Source organism: Anolis sagrei, chromosome 5 (assembly GCF_037176765.1).
Source record: "Anolis sagrei isolate rAnoSag1 chromosome 5, rAnoSag1.mat, whole genome shotgun sequence".
NCBI lineage: Eukaryota > Metazoa > Chordata > Lepidosauria > Squamata > Dactyloidae > Anolis > Anolis sagrei.
The window spans coordinates 49,837,174-49,857,864 of record NC_090025.1 but is presented as its reverse complement, the minus strand read 5'-3'; the positions used below and the strand labels follow the sequence as shown (position 1 = coordinate 49,857,864).

At 38.4% G+C, this 20,691-nt stretch overlaps 1 protein-coding gene across 8 annotated transcripts in view; it reads left to right on the top strand.

Annotated features, from left to right (window-relative positions):
- LRBA (LPS responsive beige-like anchor protein) overlaps positions 1 to 20,691 on the top strand; it is a 420,612-nt gene that overhangs the window by 24,960 nt on the left and 374,961 nt on the right. For all 8 annotated transcript variants that reach the window (XM_060778857.2, XM_060778855.2, XM_060778851.2 and 5 more), the window contains exons 3-5: positions 15,856 to 16,087; positions 16,232 to 16,332; positions 18,856 to 18,951. In XM_060778857.2, coding sequence (XP_060634840.2) covers positions 15,856 to 16,087; positions 16,232 to 16,332; positions 18,856 to 18,951 — 429 coding nt within the window. The remainder of the gene's footprint in view (positions 1 to 15,855; positions 16,088 to 16,231; positions 16,333 to 18,855; positions 18,952 to 20,691) is intronic.

Below are 20,691 nucleotides of genomic sequence, written 5' to 3'. Positions count from 1 at the left end.
CTGACGCTGGACACTGGTTTAGAACTGATGGGAAGCTGTTCCATACTGTTCAGATTCTTGGCTGTTGGGAGAAGGGAGAAATAGAGCTGTGTGTTCCCTGCATTCTGATGGCACTGAATCTCCAGATAACCTCTCCCAGCAATTTTATGTAGACATCTAATAATACAGTGGAGAGAACCAAGCCTTGAGGGACCCATAGGTCAGAAGCCATGTCACTGAATGGAAATTCCCAGCACCGCCTTCTGGGTTCTCTCTTTAGGAAGGAACAGACAGTAAAACAATGCTTCCAAATCCCATTCCAGAAGAATGCGATGGTTGATGGAATGAAAACTGCATATAACCAACAGGGATCTCAGAGTCATATCACTCAGCCAAAACCACTTCCAATCAGGGCTGTAGCCAGAAAAAAAATTCGGGGAGGGTTGACAGTTTCAGTGTGTGTGTGGGGGGGGGGGGGGTTTGAAAATTTCAGGGGGGGGGGTTTTGAAAATTTCGGGGGGGGGGGTTGAAACCTGCCTCCTAGCTCACGCTGAAGCAAAGAGCACAGCAGGGGGGAGAGCAACCTTCAATAGCCTGCAGCTCCACCCCTGTCAACCACCTCCACCAAGTCTGGCCTCCTTAATGAGAGCATTCAACACACACCCAACTTGGTTGCTTCACTACATCGGCTATTGCTGCAAGTAATGATAGTGTGAATAAATTGTCAATATTTGCTTGAGATAGTGCTTACAGTTCTGGAGGGACTCTTAATTTTTTGCATCTCATAGACTTAGCATGGGGGTTTGGTTAACCAGTTAAAATTCATGAGTAAACCAGGTTTTTTAAAAAAATCTGAAACATTTCGGGGGGGGGGGGTGAACCCCTAAAACCACCCCCTCGCTACAGGCCTGCTTCCAATCCTCCAGATTGGAATAGTGGCAGGGAAGAAGGATGCAACACACACAACCTCCTTGAATTTTCACCACTGGGGTTCCTTGCTGAGATCAAAAGCCTCCCATGAAAATTCAGTATCTGTGGGATACAGGTTCTGGATCCAATCCAGAAAAAAGTGAGGAATGTCTGGGTTTTGTGTGCTTTAACAGTTTTTTAAATGCACAACATTTACATTTATTTTCTAACCGATGATGTAAACTTTAAAGGCATACTGAACATGGAAAAAGACTATTCTGAAAATGGCTAATTGAGATCAGATGCAGGGTTACAAGACAGTCAAATAAGCGATAATGCTGACCTTGCATTTTTATTGGGTCTTTGGCCAACAGTGATTGTCTGACATGATAATTGGACCAGTTTTTCTTTGGCCTTTTACTGCTTATTACTAGTTTCCAAGTTCTAACAATGAAACAATGTCTTGTCAAAATTGATTTGAATGTCTTGTAGTCCTCCATCTGATCTCAATTAACCATTTTCAGAATAGTCTTTTTTTCATGTTCAATGTGACTTTCAACCCTCTTAGTTGTTCTTCTGTTGTATAGACTGGAACAAGACATCTTGTCAATAAATTGTCCAGTTTGGTGTAATGAAGTGGCTTGTAGTTATCAAAGACCTTCCTAAAGAGCTTAATTGTTCACAACTCTTTCTGCTAGAGTGCCTCTCTAGAATGAGACAGCAGCGCATAAAATGACACAGGAATCAACTGCCTTTTTTCTAATTAGTTGTCTGCCTTAGCCTGTACAGACCACTGATTCTCAAATGAGTCAAATCTGCTGTTGAACAGCATATTAGTTTTCTGCTGGTATATTCCTCTACCACTCTTACCCTACTCCAGCTTCAGCAAAGCACAGATGGTCAAAAACCTTTTCGGATCTTGGTTCTGTTATACAGGCTTCTCTGTGAACCTTCCACGGACAAGTTGAAATTCCCCTAGCTTTTGAGAGACAATTTTGCCTTGTTTGGGACTCACATATGTTTTCTCAGTCTTGTTGTGTGTCTTCAAGTCATTTCTGACTTGTGGCGACCCAATAATGGGTTTTTCTTGGTCAGATTTGTTCATAAGGGTTTTGCATTTGCTTTGCTTTGATAAGTGAGTGTGACTTTTTCAAGGTCACTCAGTGGTTTCCATAGCCGAGTACAGTTTTGGACCCAGGGATCCATTATAGAAGACCCATCTCCTTAAGATGGGAAGCTGTTTTGTACTGTTTAGATATATTTAGATTGTGAGTGGTTTATACACCCTCAAATAAAAACAAATGTATGCAAATAGCAGCTTTCAATTGCTAGAATCGTTACCAGAATGTGGCAACAGATTGGATGAAGGTCTTGCAACTTGATCCGGACAAAATGGAGGTACTATTCATGTGTGGGTTTTTTGCTCTTTCTGTCTTTAAAGAATCTCAGTTTGTGTAAAAAGAGCTTTCAAGTGTGAATTCTGCAAAACCATTTTAATTCATCATAGTATAATTCCTCCAAAGTTTAAAAATAATATACCATATGTACACTCACAACATTACTTACCTAGGCAATTCCTCATTGTCTAGGTGTGATGGCCTTCCAAGTGTAGCGTTTTGGCAGTGGATACGTAGGTGACTGTAGAGCCCTATTCTTGACCTGCATGTTCTTCCACAGTGAGGACATTGGTTTCCAGGTGGAAGGCAGTCCTGGTCAGAGTTGGCTTGACACGCTTTCCTCTTGGCACGTTTTCCCCTTTTGCCCTCATCTATGCCTCTTCAAATTCCACAGCACTGATGATCGCAGCTGACCTCCAGCTAGTGATATATATCACTAGCTATATATCAATATATATATTGGCTTCAAAACTTATCCTTGGCTTATAAATTATAAATTTTATATACACACACCTGAGGCGGGGGATCTAATATGTAAGCCAAGGACAGGTTTTGGAGCCAATTTATATTTTGATATGAGCCATGGAGAAGTTGGGGTCATTCCTTGGGGAGGGGAAAGCAGGTCCTGAACTACCACAGCCATTTCCCTACCTAGGCATTAAAAAAGGTGAGAAGTGGTGTTATAGGAGAGAGAGAAAAGTGTTTCTTTTAGGTTTTCCTGCCATTGACTAACCACCAACTTTTTGCTGCTCTACTCACCTAAAGGAATATTTTCTTTTTTAAAAGTAAGAGTTCAGGTCCTGTACTTACACTGACTTGTGAATATGTTGACCCATTTTTTAAAAAAGTGACATTTCTCGACTTATACATGAGTATATTGAGTAGTACTTGTTGCATTTTTCTCCCTATGTGACACATTTGGTGACTATACATAGCATTGCTGCATTTGTCAAACATGTCAATTAAATTTAAATGCTTCTCTTCAGAAATACTTAAAAGGATGACTTTATATTAAGAGTTATTTTTGTGTGTCAGAAGCGACTTGAGAAATTGCAAGTTTATATTAAGGTATACATTACTCTATCATTATTAATCCTCATAATTACTATTTATTACTTAAGCTAGCAAATTGGATATGTTTTCTTTCTGTAAATATGTCCAGTGTCAATCCGTTTGCAATAGTATATAAGCATCATCCTAACTCAAGGCTGTTCTGGCTCTAGAGCAGTGTTTCTCAACCCTCCTAATGCCGTGACCCCTTAATACAGTTCCTCATGTTGTGGTGACCCCGAACCATCAAATTATTTTCATTGCTACTTCATAACTATAATTTTGCTACTGTTATGAATTGTAATGTAAATATCTGATATGCAGGATGTATTTTCCCATGACCAACAGAAAATACTGGAAGGGTTTGGTGGGCATTGACCTTGAGTTTGGAAGTTGTGGTTCACCTACATCCAGAGAACACTGTGGACTCAAACAATGATGAATCTGGATCAAACTTGGCATGAATACTCAATATGCCCAAATGTGAACACTGGTAGAGTTTGGGAAAAATAGACCTTGACATTTGGGAGTTCTAGTTGCTGGGATTTATAGTTCACCTACAATCAAAGAACAGTCTGTCCCACCAATGATAGAATTGGGCCAAACTTCACACACATGATCCCCAATACCAACAGACAATACGGTGTTTTCTGATGGTCTTTGGTGACCCCTCTGACACCCCCTCACAACCCTCCCAGGGGTCCCGACCCCCAGGTTGAGAAATGCTGCTCTAGAGGTTAAGATTGGATACAAGCTTCAGAAAATGTCATCTGATCTGCTCTGAAATGCTCTCCTTTCAGCCCCCTGCTCTGCCAGCATTCAGTTGAGGGAGCAAATTGCTGCTTTGCTAAGATCTGTCAGGACAAAAAGTGGGTGGGAAAGAGGTAAGCCAGGAGAGGAGCTGAATTACACCAGATTCAAGTACTCCAGAGTCACACTTCTGGTTCAGAATTAGACATTGCAAGGGTAGTCATAGGAAATGTCAACTACTCCTAGCCTGGAGAGGAGTTTGGCTTCAATAGGCCAATTAAGACTGATGCATTGTTATACTAGTTCGGTTTGAGAAATGTGACCAAAAGGCTGCATGACAGCAGACAGGTGGTTGTAACTTGAACTGACAGAGAAGCTGGTGCAGCACTTCCCTGAGATAACTACTGTTAACGGGTAAAATTTCAGGTCAGCAGGTAACTGTACTCAAGGATATCAAGTACATTGGTTGAAGTAAAACAGACAACGTAGAGGAAATTGAAAGCTCCAGCTTTGTCACAATGAAAATGGGTTTGACTCATTTTTCTCAGGTTAATGATTTTATCTGGATTAGTTAATCTTTCTCCACTGTACTGTAGTTGTTTAAAATTAAGAATGTCGTGAAAATGCTTAATGAAGTTGCAGAGGATTTCAGTTCTACACTTAATGAAACGTAAGCAAAACAAATCTTACATTGCAGCAACATTAACATTGCATCTATAGTAGCTTATTTGTATTTTTTCACTTAAACAACTAGTGTGCAACACTACAAACATATCCTTATTTATACAGAAATGAGCTTTGCAATGTTTCTTCTAGGAAAGAGTGCTTGATTTTATGGCCTGAGTAGGCTGCTAGTTTAGACAAATATCCTGTGTTATCGATTCTTAAGAAAGTATGGTATCTATTCCCAAATTCTGGTATCTGTTCACAAGAAAGTATGGATAGGTGTAGTTATACAACATTTTATACAACATTTTCCATAGGATTTGTGCTAATAATTTTTGATATGTGGGGTTCCTCTGAAATTATTATGTTAATATGTGTCTGTTTAGGGAGGCCTTGAAAGTTTCCTGTTGTGTGTTGGAATACACCCTGAGTCCCCCTTGGAGAGATAGGGCAGAATATAAATGAAATTATTATTATTATTATTATTATTATTATTATTAATAATATTTTTTGTAAAAACTTTTTTCTGTGTAAGTGTAAAGACATACTCATTTAAAATAAGTAAAAAGTGACTGAAAGCATACATTATGTATAACTTAGCCACCTTGAGTCCTCTTTGGGGTAGAGAAAGGTGGGGTATAAATAGAGCAAATAAATAATTTTCAGGGATTTTGGAGAATTATGAGAAAACCTGATTCTGAGCAGAGGAGACTTTAACGTTAATTTTATTTTCAGCACATTACCTCTAACATCCATGAGATGGTGCTCCTCTCTTTCATTTTCAGCAGAGCAGCCGTGCTGTATGAAATGTTGCTTAATCATATGAATGAAATCACTTTAACATAAGGCTGGAAAAAATGTTATGCTCTATGCTTGTAAAAGTTATATTGTCACCTTAATAACAAAATGCATGAAAACATAATCTAACTATGTAGTAATTCTGTTTTATACAGAAGAATAAACACTGCGTTCCAAACATGGTTGTTAGGTTACAATAATGTAGTAGTAAACAATGGAAATTATTTTAACATGAATGCAATGCCAATATTGTTGCTAAAATTAATTAGAAAGTATTGTGGATTGTCCTATGAAATCCAAGTGTAATTATTTTGAACAGTATGCATAGACTCTCTCTCTCTCTCTCTCTCTCTCTCACACACACACACATGTATATATAAAGAGGATCAAGAAAGCTACCAACCAGACCTACCTTAAAGTTTTACCTCAGTACATGGAAATGTTCTAGTACAGAAAATTATGCAGTTCAACTGCAGATACTTTGTTAACAGATTACTAATGGGGTTCAGCTATAGGGAGCATACCACACCCCTAATAAAGCAGCTCCACTGGCTGCTGACAAGTTTCCGGTCCCAATTCAAAAGTGCAGGTTATTACCTTCAAAGCCCTACATGGTTCAGGTCCAACCTATCTTCATGACCACATCTCCCTTTATCTGGCGGGAAGGCGCTCCTCTTGGTCCCACCTCCATCTCAAGCACGGTTGGTGGGATGAGGGAGAGGGCCTTCTTGGTGGTGGCCCCGAGCTTTGGAACGTCACCCCCAGGGACATTATGCTAGCCCCCACACTACAATGTTTCCACAAGGAGCTGAAAACATCACTCTTTAGGCAGATATTTTTTGAAAATGACCAAGACATTTGCCAGAGGACCAAATACATTGTTATTGACACTGGCACTTTAATGTTTAAAATTCGGCTGTGGCTGTGGTGTTGCACTACCCGTTTTAATACATTTTAATAGTAGGTATTGCTGTGTTTCATTGATTATTCTCTTAAATTGAGGTTGTGTCTTTTATTTGTAGCTTGGGGATCCGGTGGTGCCCAGGTTATTTGGGAAAGGCATTGTTTGTCTGTGTTCAAAGTTTAGTCGAGATCCAATGTCAGATGGATTCAGTGAGTGTGGGTGAACTACAACTCCCATATGCAAGTCCTGTTGTCCTCTTCCAAACCACGCCAGGATGCATAGTGGGTCATGGGGGCTCTGTGTGCCAAGTTTGGTCTTGATCAGTCATTGGTGTGGGTTGCAGTGGTCTCAGGACGTGAGTGAAGGTACTGCAAGTCCCAACATCCATGGTCTGTCATCCCCCAAACTACATCAGGATGTAGAGTGTGTCATGGGGGTTCTGTGTGCCAAGTTTCGTCATGATCCATCATTGGTGGGGGTCGCAGTGGTCTCAGAAAGTGAGTGAAGGTACTGCAAGTCCCAACATCCATGGTCCATCATCCCCCAAACCACAGCAGGATGTAGAGTGTGTCATGGGGTCTCTGTGTGCCAAGTTTTGTCATGATTCGTCATTGTGGAGGTCGCAGTGGTCTCAGGAAGTGAGTGAAGGCATTGCAAGTTCCATTGGGAGATGTTGGCAGGATACTAATAATGTTGTTGTTGTTGTTGTTGTTGTTGTTGTTGTTGTTAACATCATTTTTTTTCTTAACTAGCATAGATCCCCTAAGGCCTCTGCAGAGCAAAGTTTGAAAAACAGTGGTTTAGAGTCGCAAGGGTCCACAAACTTTTTAAACAGAGGGCCAGGTCACAGTCCCTCAAACTGTTGCAGGGCCGGATTATAATTTGAAAAAAACATGAATGAATTCCTATGCACACTGCACATATCTTATTTGTAGTGCATAAAACACTTTAAAACAATGCAATTAAAATGAACAACAATTTTAACAAATATAAACATATGGGAACATATAAACATATCAACCTGCTATTGGCTGATGAGATAGGATTGTTGTTGTTATGTGCTTTCAAGTCATTTCAGACTTAGTTTGATCCTGAGCGAGGGCTGGGTAAATGACCTTGCAGGGCCGTATCCGGCCCCCGGGCCTTAGTTTGAGAACCCTAGTCTAGAGTATAGATCGAGAAAAGAGATACTAATTTTGCAGAATACTCTCTAGAACCCTGCAAATTGGTGTGTGTGTGTGTGGGGGGGGGGCTTGCTTCCCCCCCCTCCAAAAACAAGTAATATCTCTAAGCATCTATGGCAGTGGTTCTCAACCAGTGGGTCCCCAGATGTGTTGGCCTTTAACTCCCAGAAATCCCAACAGCTGGTAAACTGGCTGGGATTTCTGGGAGTTGTAGGCCAAAACACCTGGGGACCCACAGGTTGTGAACCACTGATCTATGGGATGTGATTGGCCATTTTAAAACATTTGGTTAAAACTTTTACGGCTTTGGGAATCTTACTTTGTCCTATACAGGCTATTCTTTAAAATAGGAAGTAACTGTCCTGGTTTGAGAATCTTAATAGAATTATGAAAATATGAAATTAGCAGCAGCACCCTGAAGAGACTTAGCACCCTCAACAGGCTTTGTGTGTATACGAATGCATAGATATTTTCTACCCCTTTGTACTCTTTTTTATTTTCCCCTATTTTCAGATTTCCTGAAAGAAGAACCAGGAAAATAAGATTCTGACTTATCACCTTGTTGCCTTGTTTTTTTTACTCATGTTCTATTTTGAAATGGTCATATGACTGATCAAATAAATAAATATTATTATTATTATTACCCCTTTGTACTCAGTGCTCTGCTGTTTGATCTCTGGCAGTTGCATACACTATTGCAGTCAGACATCATCTGAAGTACGGTGTCTAATCTGGTCACAGAGGTTTGAGAAGGATATCAGGAAAGTGCATTCAGAGGGAGGGTGACAGTATTGATAGAGAGTATGACTTATGGACAAACTTTTATAAAGAAATTGAAAGGCTGTGTGTGAGAGGCCTAGGGAGGGGATAAAGGTGGAGTGATAAAATAGTGTCTTCAAATATTTGTTGACCTGTTCCCATCACATAGAAGATGGACCAAACTTCCTATAGGGCTAGGGCTTGAATTAAAGTGTTCAGATAAGAAAGGGAATTTTAATTAACTATTAGTGAAAGGAAGGTACTTGCACTCTCACTCTTTCACAGTGTTCACTAGAAACCCCCCCAAAAATGGACCTTTGCAAGAGTGGGAATGGGGGAGTATTTTTGAGAGTCTAAGTCGGTGAGTTATGACATTTTCAATTATGTAAAATATAAAATATAAATATATAAAATATAAACAACCTGTCACCCACAGTCTGCTATCCATATATGGTGATCCATCAGAGACTTAAACTTCTGGTTCTTGCTGTAGGACTGGCTGTGAAAAAAATGGGCTGGGTGGAATTATCAAATACATGTCAAGTCACAGTATTGCATTGTGGCCCTTATTTGTCACAGGTTGTATTCATGGTCGCCCAGTATATACATGGTGGCTCTTTTTAGTCACATGTTGTCATCAATATCTTCCTGCTAATCCTCAGTGTGCTATATATTAAGGATTTTCATGAAGTCCAAAGATGTTTTATTTTAGTCTGCTGTTTTCCAGGGGTTTTAGCTGCAACTTCAACACTGATTCTTCTTGTCCATTTTGTCTGGAGCTTATGTGATCTTGAAAACATCTTGATTTTCCACACTGGGGAAGAATGCTCTGGCAGTATATTGATGTGTAGGGTTAATTATTATATTGTGTCCCAGGTGTTTGACATGTTGATTTGGTTTTGGTCAAATTCTGGAATAGTGAGGTGCATATCAAAGTGAGATGTTAGTACTACTTCATTCCAAATGCAAGGTATGAACATTTCTCACTACTAAGTACGAACATCACTCAATAGAAAAATTACAGAAAGGATAATCTGTCCTTTTTTCTTGCCATCTGAGAAATCAGGAGAGGGAATTATTTTTAGGAGGACCATAATATCGTATGAAAGTGATGAAATTTTAAATAACTTTATTGTTAATTGAGTAAATGTTGTCTGATCAGCTTAAACATGGCATGGTCTCTTGGTCTCTTCTGGTTTTTTCATTTGACTATTCCGATGGATAGATAACAGACCCATGGGAAGATTTCAGTGTAAGCACCTAGAGAGCCAGTAATTCCACTCTGACATCTGATAAAGTTTGTCATTTTTGAGCTCTTTGAAGTATTTCGAGGTCACACTCTTTTGATAAAATCACTTCAGTTTTTCCTTACAATATGGTGATTCTTTTAATGTGTTTGCTTTTCCTCTACAAATGTTGTTAAAATATAGAGAAGTAGTTCTGATGCCCACTATTTTGGAGCTTTTTTGATGTGGGAAAATTGTCATTCATATCTAAGGTATATTTTCCTACCTTTTATTATGCTCATAACAAAATGTTGAGAAACCTCTTTGAATAATGCTGTACATTGGTACAGGTGTGTTTATAAATATGTATCATACATATCCCTAGAGGTGAAGAGTAAGAAAAAAAGATCAATATGGCGTAGTGTTTTTGCTTTGTGGCTTCCATATTACACAGAGTTTAAATTTAGAGTAATGCAACTTGAACTGACTTTCTAGTGGATGTCATACAGTGATGGATTTCTGATTCTGAAAAGTTGTCACAGCCGTAAATCAGTAGTTTGGTAAGATTGCACTAGCATGCTATTAAAGAACATGGCAGTATTTACTGTAGGCAAATGCAAATTTTAAAAAGGCCTCTGTGTCATGGTTTAAGTGATTTATTGGCTTTCAGGGTTCATATATGAATCTGTGATGTAATAGATTTTGGAAATAACATTTTGTATAGGAAGCCACATACTTTGCATATGACTTCAGGCTAGAATTTTACCTTGGTATCTGGATTAAATGATAATTGAAAGTTGGTTATTTTGCAAAAGAAGGTTATATGTAGTGCAAGTCAAAGCTGACATTGAATTCAATGATTAAATGTTTGTTTTCATACAGCAACTTCCAGTAGGATTTTAGAACTAAAATTGTATCAGACTAAATTGTCTGCTTTTCCTATATGATCTTTCAGTTTTGTTGCTGATCTATGAAAAAGTTGGATAGTAAATATTCCAAGGATGAACATAAACATTATTGCACCAGGGTTGAAGTAGGTTATAATCCAATGACTGCATTGTGTTTTGAGTTTAGGAACATTATTGGGCATGCCAAGTCATTAAGTGTTCAATGTAGATGGGCATACCATAGCTGAGAAAAAGTTGGAGATCCAATAGAATCAACAGGGGTATATTCCGTCTGCACCACCAAGGCAATTCAAGCTGTCTCTTGTCTCACAACCAGGTTTGAAGCCTGATAAAAACAGCTCAAAAATCTATGTAATTGAGGAAGCATGGGAGGCCACCACACACTGTAGGTGGTTGACTGATGCAATTGAGGTTCAGAGAGGGCTTTTTCAGTAACCTTTTAATTAGGCTGGAACTGTGCCTTGCTATTAACTTACTCATTTAGTTATTATCCCCCTGACCATTTTTATGTGCCAAGAAGAGAGGAAGTTCTCCAAGTACCATGTTCACACAGTGTTTACAATGTATGTTGTAACACAGGCTAAGAAGATGGCAAAGTTACATTCAACAAACCTGTATAAAATACAATATCTAAGTGAGTCTATGTGAGTGATTTTTTTTGCAAAGTGTTATGCAAATTTTAAACCTTTGATCTCTGAAGACACCTCCAATTGATGACTTTGTGAAAGCCTATGGTTTCTTTACCTGTCATTGCCATGTAGTAGAGCTTCCATTTGCCTCCAGCTTTGGTCAGAGTGGCTCCAAGATTTTAATCCACTGACACTATAGTCTCTACCACTCATTTTATCACCATCATCTCCCTAGTAAATTGAAAAGCTGGGTTGACATTACTCCACATAAGTGGATGCACAAGATCAGTAATATCTACTCGCTTAGTTTTTCCCTAAATTAGCACTCAGAAGCAGTATTTTTAACCTAGGTGCCAATATCGCAGGGCCATATGTTTTGGGACAACCAACATTGTATGGTTGTCAACTGGCAATGCAACTGTGTCCCATAAGTATCTCACTCTGCTTTTGCATTTCCCATGGTTGCTCACTGGCTTACTGTTTCACTGCCCATGAAGCACATCCTTACTTATAGACCTTATAGGCCAGGTCTTAAAAAGACAGATTTCAGGTTTATGAGCTTCTTTCCATCTCTGACCAGGGATAGCAAGTCTCACCCTTTCATCACTCCCAGAGGGGCACCCCCATTGGCAGCAGCACAACCAGTGTTCAACTCATCTATTTTCCTCCTACTCCAATGATTGCCCAAAAATCAGGGCAGGAGATTGATAGTATAGCACCACCCAAATGCCTGGTCCTACAAGTAGATGGAGGTCCATGAGCAGAAGTTCTTGGGAGAACAGAGGCAGAAGCAAATAGGCAGAAATGGGGTTGTACCTTTGGGGTGATGCAAGGGTGAGACTTGCTATCCTTGGTCTGAGAGGGAAAGAAGCAACATATCCTCATACTCTATGCTGGGCGGTGTCCTTGTTTTCCTCAGGATACTGGTATATCTTGTATTTTCTCAAGTGAAAGTCATATTTACACAATACATACAGCCTCTTTTGAAAGTCTATGGCTTCTATTTTGTTATGCCGATACATAATGATTTTTTGATTAATTTTGGGAAGCATCAAAATTATATTTTATAGATACACTTTAATGCATAGAAAAACCTCCACTAGAATTGTTTTCACAAGCTAGTGGGGGAAGAATTGATATTGAGACATGTAATCTGCAGATGTCAACTACAAAGGATTGCCATTTCGTCTTGTATTCACCCAGATATTGATATATTTATGATTTATTTAAATTTACGAATAGCCAAGGCAAATATTAAAATGAAATGTAAAACTCATGAAGATGTATTTGAATGCTTCAAATCTGTTGCTTTAAAATCATTGCTGTATGCTTACACATTATACCACAATCTAGTGATGGAAAATATTATATCACCCAGTGGGTTGTTATAAAGATTGTTTATGAAGTTGAGCCTAAGACTTAAAATACATTGAACTGGGGAGTTCTGAAAAATGAACTGTATGACATGGGAGACCAAATCATGCTAAAGTGCAGGGAAAGACTATACATCAGTTCAAAGGCTACATTATTCAAAAAAATACAACCATAAAAAAGGTAATAAGATTACATTCTCACACTTCATGGCTAGTAAGGTGCATTAGGCTGCTCAGATATTCATAACTTACTGTGACATTTCCCGAGATTACATTTTGCTGTGCACAGCCATTACTGCAGCTCAGATAATAACTAGCCTGTGTATAGGCCTGGATTATGTGATCCCTGTCTTTGGCAGCAAATTTGTGTCTTGAAGGTTGATCAGCTTCAAATTGCCATTAGAAAGGGTTAATATGACATACTGTAGAGGTGTGCACTTATGTGCATCTATAATATGTTTGCATATTAACCGTAGATCAAATTCAGTACAAATTACATGTAAGCGTTTCCCATATTTTCTTAAAGTAATTTAATAAAACACTTAAACGAGAGATATTTAAGACTTGTATCTGGTATTGGATCCTAAGATTGTGCTACTTCTAATGGTTAGTGAATTATTTGTGTTTTGCAGATTAGATAGGAAAACTAATTTGTCAACTTCTTGGATGGGTGGTTACTGACAATGGTACTTGTAGCCAAAAGTGAAAGATGGGTGGTGGAGAATTGAGGTGAAGGTAAGGTCACTTTAGTTAACAGCAAAATGTATGGTCTATAAAGTGTTGGCATGGGAGTTGATGGTCAGAACCAATACATTAATTCATAGAAATGAACTTTAAGAAGCCACTGAGCCCGATTTTTTCCGTAATAATTTTTCACTACCACAAATGTTGATTAATTCAATTAATTCCAGTACTGATCATATGCTTGAATTCATAAGCTTCGTAGGCATACAAGTGTGACCCCTGTGTCCATGGGGGATACATTCCTAGATTTCATGTGGAGGCGATAAACTGCGTGTAATAGCTAACACTATAGAAATGAAGGACTCATGGCCCAAGAACATGTCTAGAGAGGACATTTTTGTCGGACACAGATAAATGAAACTGGTCCTGCGGGTGTGGGTGCCATAGTATACATTCTTTCTTGTATTGTTTGATATAATAGTTTTAGGTTGTGGTATTTGCTTACAAAACACTAAATAACTACACCTGGTTGTTTCACAGGTTGTCTGAACTCTAACCTGTGCTCACCAGACTGGCCTTTGGTGTCTAAGATATTGGCTGTCTGGCTAGTAGTGACTAAGAATAGGACTTTTAGTGTCAGTACATACTTTTTCAAATTCCATAGCGGTAAATGTTAGGTACTGTATATTACATACTTTTGGATTTCTGGATGCCTATTTCAGACTTACTGTAGTTCTTCAAAAAGCTGTCTTTCTACTGTAGTTTTGTTTTGTAGACCTTCCAAATCGATTATATGGTAAACCATTTACAAGTAGCATTATTATTATGATGTTGTCAAAGGCTTTCATGGCCAGAATGACTGGGTTGCTATAAGTTTTTCGGGCTGTATGACTATGTTCTAGTAGCATTCTCTCTTGATGTTTCACCTACATCTGTGGCAAGCATCTTCAGAGGCTTGTTCAGAGGTCTGTTGCAAATGAGGCAATATGTGTGTGTGTGTGTATCTGGAATGTCCAGGGTTGGAGAAAGAACTCTTGTCTGTAGCAAGAATGACTGTTTCAATTAGCCAGCTTGATTACATTGAGTAGCCTTTCCGCTGCAAAGCCTGATTGTTGCTGCTTGGGGGCATCCTTTGTTTGGATTCTTTGTTTGAATCAAGACAGCAAGTAAAGAACACCACTCAGAAACAGGGGAATTCCAGATAACAAACAATCAAGTGCCAGACAAAGGATGCCCCCAGGTACTGCAATGTGAGGAAGCAAACACAATCCTTTGAGATGCTAAGATTTTTCTTCCATTGATTTGCATCCACAAATGCACAAATACTGAAGAAAGGTATATCTAATGTAACTTGTTCCCTTTTCCATTCTTTTTTATATCAGTGAGATTGTAAAGATTGAGAGAAATGCTTGTTTATTCATTTTAATTACCTGTGTATTGTCTTTATCAATCCAAGATACATTTTACTATAGCTTCCTAATCTTGAGATGTTTGACATCATTGCTGATTTATGTTGAAAATACTGAAAAATGTGCTTCCCAACTTATATATCTTTCCAACACTTCAATCCCTGAGCAATGAGTAGTAACTGCTGGGATTCAGGGAAGAGCAAAGAAGAGTAACTGCCGTCGGTAAATCACATGTCAGAATGAATATGTTTTAATATTTAAAAAATCCTACCTGATTAGTTTCCCTTTTGTTAGAGATCACCATCATGAACTTTGTATGTAGTACAGTCCTTACTCTGATGACCGTTGTTAGAAGACCTGACAGGTGGTATTACAGACTGGGAGCTATGGGCCACAATTTGTGCTCATCGATGGAGTTACTCTTTTAAGGAGTGTAGTTAAGTAAGTACCTTATCACAGTAAGCTCCTGATTTGCCATGGGTTGTGGTGAATATGACAGCAGACGTGGGGAACCCATCACCCCACATCGCCAGTCTTCCCCCTCACCTCATCTCACAGGGGGAAGTGTCACCATGCAGCTTCCCCGCATTGTTTTCCATGCAAAATTGTTTTCCATGCAAAAAAACCTCCCATGCTGCTGCTGCCTGGGCCAGTTTCATTCCGCTTCAGACACAGAGCCATGCCAGAAGTCAATCAGTGTTGTGTGATGGGAGCCGGTGGGCTCAGTGCCTGAAGAGGGGTGAAATTGGCATAGGATGGGCAATTTTGCCTGCTTGATGAGGTGGTAAATGAAATGTATCAGCATTAGGGCATGGACTAGAAACAGTAGAAGTAGTAGAAAGAAGAGGAAATAATCTAATTTATCAAGTTTTAGATGTGATTCTTCTTTATGATATCTGGATATTAAATCCTGTGGGGTGTGCACATGCATAGAGGTTGCTAGATTTGCAGAGTCAGAATTACCTGGTTCAGAAAGCAGCATGTCTTTCTCAAACTATGCTGTACTTAAGAAGATATCTTTTTGTATAAAGATATATAGAATTGTATCATCAGTCTCATGGTCTGTAAATTATGCCTAATATAAAATTTATAATTCATCAACTTTGTTCTGATCCAAATTTTCTTACCATATAGCACCAAGAAAGAAATGGTTACTAAATATTGCACACTTAGAAAAAGAATTCTGAAAACATAAAAAATACTGACATTGGTCTTTTTTTTAAATTGAAGCTTGTAGGAGGTCACTTTGATCTGGAAATGAATTTTATTATACAAGAAGGCGAGAGTATTACTTGTATGGTGGACTTGTTGGATAAGTGTGATGTCACTTGCCAAGCTGAGGTGTGGAGCATGTTCACGGCCATCCTGAAGAAAAGTATACGAAATCTGCAGATTTGTACAGAAGTGGGTCTTGTTGAGCACGTGCTTGAGAGAATTGATAAAGCCGACAATATGATTGCAGGTATGATTTCTTGAAAGGTCTTTGAATAGCAAGTATCTGTGATTTTGCTTAAACAGAATTTTTGCATCATTCATTTATACTTTTTATTGGTGTAATAAAATGTTATTGTTATTAATCTAAATGTTAATAACTTATTTCCCTTAGACTTGCTAGTTGACATGCTTGGAGTGTTAGCAAGCTACAGTGTGACAGTTCGAGAGTTGAAGCTGTATTTCAGTAGACTTCAAGGAGACAAAGGAAAATGGGTAAGTAGGATTCTCCATGAGCAAAAAGCAAAGGTTTTGATTTTATTGAACAAGATTTAATTGAATCTTCATACAAATGTCCATGTAGAGGCCAAGGCAGTTGGTGTGGCAGGAGGGAGTTTTCTTTTCTATTCCATCGCTGCCAACAATAAATATATATATGTGGACACCAGGACAGTAGTGGATGAGTAAAATGGTAGTGTGGGTAGCCTAACAGTGGCTGAGCAAATTAATTATTATTTGTCCATGTATGTTTGAGTGAGGCTTGTAATGCTGGTAAGAGGCTTGACTTTTAAAATGTTTTTGCCTGAGGCACTTTAAATTGTGTAAACCAATACAATAAATTGAATTATTTCTTGAATATCTTCAGCCGTCTTCCTCTGAGGTAAATCTTCTCTTCAATAACTGAACACAAGTCTTTATGATAATAAACTGAACACGGAAATATTTATTCAAGGATTCTCAGGCATATAAAGCTTAATGGTTACTCAGTATTCCTTAGATATTGTTACAACTGACTTCTGCTATCACAGACACTTGAAACAGTTTCCAATATAACTCCCAGAATGGCTTATCCTTTTACCAGATTGGCTTGAACTTATTTCACTTCAAAATATTATTTCTTTTCAGTCTCCTTGTAGGGGCAAAGAAACCAAAATATTTCCCAAAAAGCAGGAGCCCCTTTCCAATCGGGAGGGCAAGGAAGGACACCACTAAAGTTGAATCTTTTAAACTGCAAAAAGCTATTTATTGTGTGCCCTTAGCAATAACGACAAACAAGCATACAGGAATGCAATCAAAGGGTTTGTCACAACCCCCAATGGGGCTGCAGAGCTTTTATCATTTTGGTAGTAAATGGAATATACATTTTCGTTGGTTCCCAAAGACAAATCATTTCATTGATCTAAGCTAGTTATACAGTTGTTTATGATTTTGATTGACATAATAGCACACATGGGATCCTAACAATGACACAACTGTGGCACAACTGTAGTCTATTGTTCTCTGACCATGACTTTATCTTATCTGTTAGTGTGTTGCAAACATGACTTCAGAGCGACGGGGAAACTTGGGGGTTTTAACTAGCCAACAGCTAGCTGGTTTTGTCCAGATGTACTGTTATCCTTGAGCACTGATTTCTCAAACAATCAGCATTTTCTGTAAACATAGGCCTACTGCAGAAATAGGCCAATATGGCAGTAAATCAGGACATATAGGCATTGGGAACATCTCTAAAAATTCCCTTTTTGAAACCATGTCCCCTCTATCCTGACTGACATTTAAGGCACTGGCTTGGCTTTTATTCTCTTCAGCTATCCCACTGAAGTTACAGAGTACCACTGGGGTACCTTTTCCCTTAGCTTAACAGCTATTTAATAATTCAAACAGGTTCAGTTGACACTTTAAATAACCAGGCTGAAGACTAAAATCCCTTGGTCCAGCTCTAAACTAGCCAGAACCAACCTTCTCTTTGGCTCACTGGTCAAAGACTACTTTAAAACGTCTGCTCCACTCCAGTTGACAGTTAGGTCCACCCCCTTTGGCTCTGTTCTGGATGGATACATTTCTATTGCAAACTGCATTGCTATGGCAACACAGCCAACAAGCAGCTACAGTTTAAACTGGCCTGCTTGCCATATATATATTTAATAAACATTTATAAAAACTCATATTATAATTAAACAATTTGTTACAGTCCGGTATGACTACATTATCTGTGGGTGATACAGTCCTGCAGTTATTATAGAAAAAAGGAAATGGTAAATAATACCAAACCCTATTGAAATGAACAGCTTCTGCCAGAAGTTACCATGGGATTGCCCTGGAGGAGCTAAAAAATTCCTATAGAGGCATCCTATCTAGGAATTTGCTAGTTCCTCCAGTGTGATTCTATAATAATTTCAAAAAGAAGCATACCATAGAGTAGTCTGGAAGACCTAGACAATGCCATGAACTTGTATATTTTTGGAGGCAGGGAGAGGAGACCGTGAATACCTCCCGTGGGTCATATTATATATATTGTTTATATAGCTAATAGAAAAAAATACATAGAAGGAATATGTATTTTCAGTATTTTCAGCATAAATCAGCAATGAATATTATCACCTAGTGATAATAAATTAATGTAAATTTACCTGCATTGATCTTCTTATGTACTACAGGAAATATTAATATTTTGTTATTATGATAATTTTTAAAATGTTAATAATTTTTTATTTTTTGTTTTAATGTACATGTTTGTTTTCTGTTGTCTGTTGATATTGCATAGAATTGCTGCCGATTGTAAGGTTGCTCTGAATCCCCTTTGGGGTTGAGAAGGGCAGGATATAAATACAATAAATAAATAAATAAATACAGCAAATAAATAAATAAATGCAATAACATCGTGGTAGTAGTAGACCTCATCTATACTGTCAATAAATCTATGTGTGATCATTTATGTTCAGTAGTATGATTGTAATAAAAATGCTAAAGACCAAGTATTTTATATTGAAATTTCATGTAAAATTATTCTTTGAATAGCCACCACATGCGGGAAAGCTGTTGTCTGTATTAAAACATATGCCTCAGAAATATGGACCTGATGCCTTCTTCAATTTTCCAGGAAAAAGTGCTGCGGTAAGTCCCTTTTTTCTGTTTCTATTCCATTTGCATTAAAGTTTGTCTGTTAATAATTGCCTAATTAAATGATCATCAGATGCTCTTCCTCATCTTAATAAACCCTTGATATTGAAAATTTGATGGTAATATTCAAGCCGTGGGTAAAAATATATTGTTATACATTAAGAGTTTGTACCATCTAAGAAAACAGAGCCATTTGTTAAAGAGAATTTACAAAAATATACTGACTTGCCCATGGTATTATAACTCCCATCTAAACATCAGGGAGAATGTTCTCATGGTATGCGCTGTCAGAAGTAGAATAGACTGCCTTGGAGTAGAGTGCCTTCTTTTGAGATCTTTAAACAACAGTTGGATGACTAACGTGTTGGTGAAGGCTTTCGTGGCTGGAATCACTGGGTTGCTGCGATCTTTCTGGGCTGTATGGCCATGTTCCAGAAGATATGTTTCACCCACATCTATGGCAGGCATCCTCAGAGGTTGAGAGGTCTGTTGGAAACTAGGCAAGTGAGGTTTATATATCTGTGGAAAGTCCAGGGTGGGAGGAAGAATTCTTGTCTGCTTGAGGCAAGTGTGAATGTTGCAAATGTTGGAAGAGTTCTTTCTTCCACCCTGGACATTCCACAGATATATAAACCTCACTTGCCTAGTTTCCAAAAGACCCCTCAACCTCTGAGGATGCCTGCCATAGATATGGGTGAAATATCAGTAGAAAATGCTTTTGAAACATGGCCCTACAGCCTGGAAAGCTCACAGCAACCCACTTGGATGACCATCTCTCTGGGATTGTACTTGATGGCCCTTGCATTCACTTCTTCTCCTCTGTTTTTATGATGTTCCTATAGTTTCCTTTAGAAAGGCAGATGTGGGACTGTTTACTTTTGAGAAAAAGAGCACTGCGTGGTATTTGTATTTCCATCCATTTCTTTGAATGGATAGCATAGTTTCTGTTCTGTTTTCTTTTAAGCAAGGTATTGTGTTAACTGACATACAGTACTCTTTTAACTAGAACAAGCATTTTAGTGTTTGCTCAATATTTAAATAGCTACAATATTGAAATGTTTCCTATTAAGGATGAGATATTAAGGAATAATGGCAGTTGAAAATTTATTGCACTTAACATTCTCCCAGGAATGCTCTGTTCAGAGGTACAAGCTGATTACTGATAGATCCTCTCTGGAAGGATTTATGGCATGGCACATAGATAGGGATAGCTGCAGAGTTTAGCAATGTAATGAGAAGTATGCTGACACTCAAGTTCTTTGATGTTTTTGTTCATTGCTATTGATCATCTGGACAGTGTCTTTCACTTCAGGATTACAGAAGTCCCAGTAGAGATTTATGCTGTAAGTCTGAAGAGCAACGGTGGGGAGGAAATTGTTTGCTATGCAGTATTGTATATTTGAACAGAGAGCAAATACCCATAAATATCTGATTATCATATAAAATTTTTATTTAATTTTAAAAGCTTCTTAGTAGCAATATTTCTTTCAAAACACACTCCTCTTTAAATATGAGTATGGGCTTCCCCTACCTTTCAGTATTGACAATTTGCTGTTTCAACACTTGCAAAACACTTGCAAAACACAGGAAAGTTCCATTAATTCAGCATGAGGTCTACTCTTCTGTCTGGATTTCTTGCCTATGAGGGTCGCTTGGGGACCACTTGTACATGTACATGCACAATCCCAGGGCTTGCCTATGGAAAGTGTGGACCCTTACTTGAATTATTGGAAC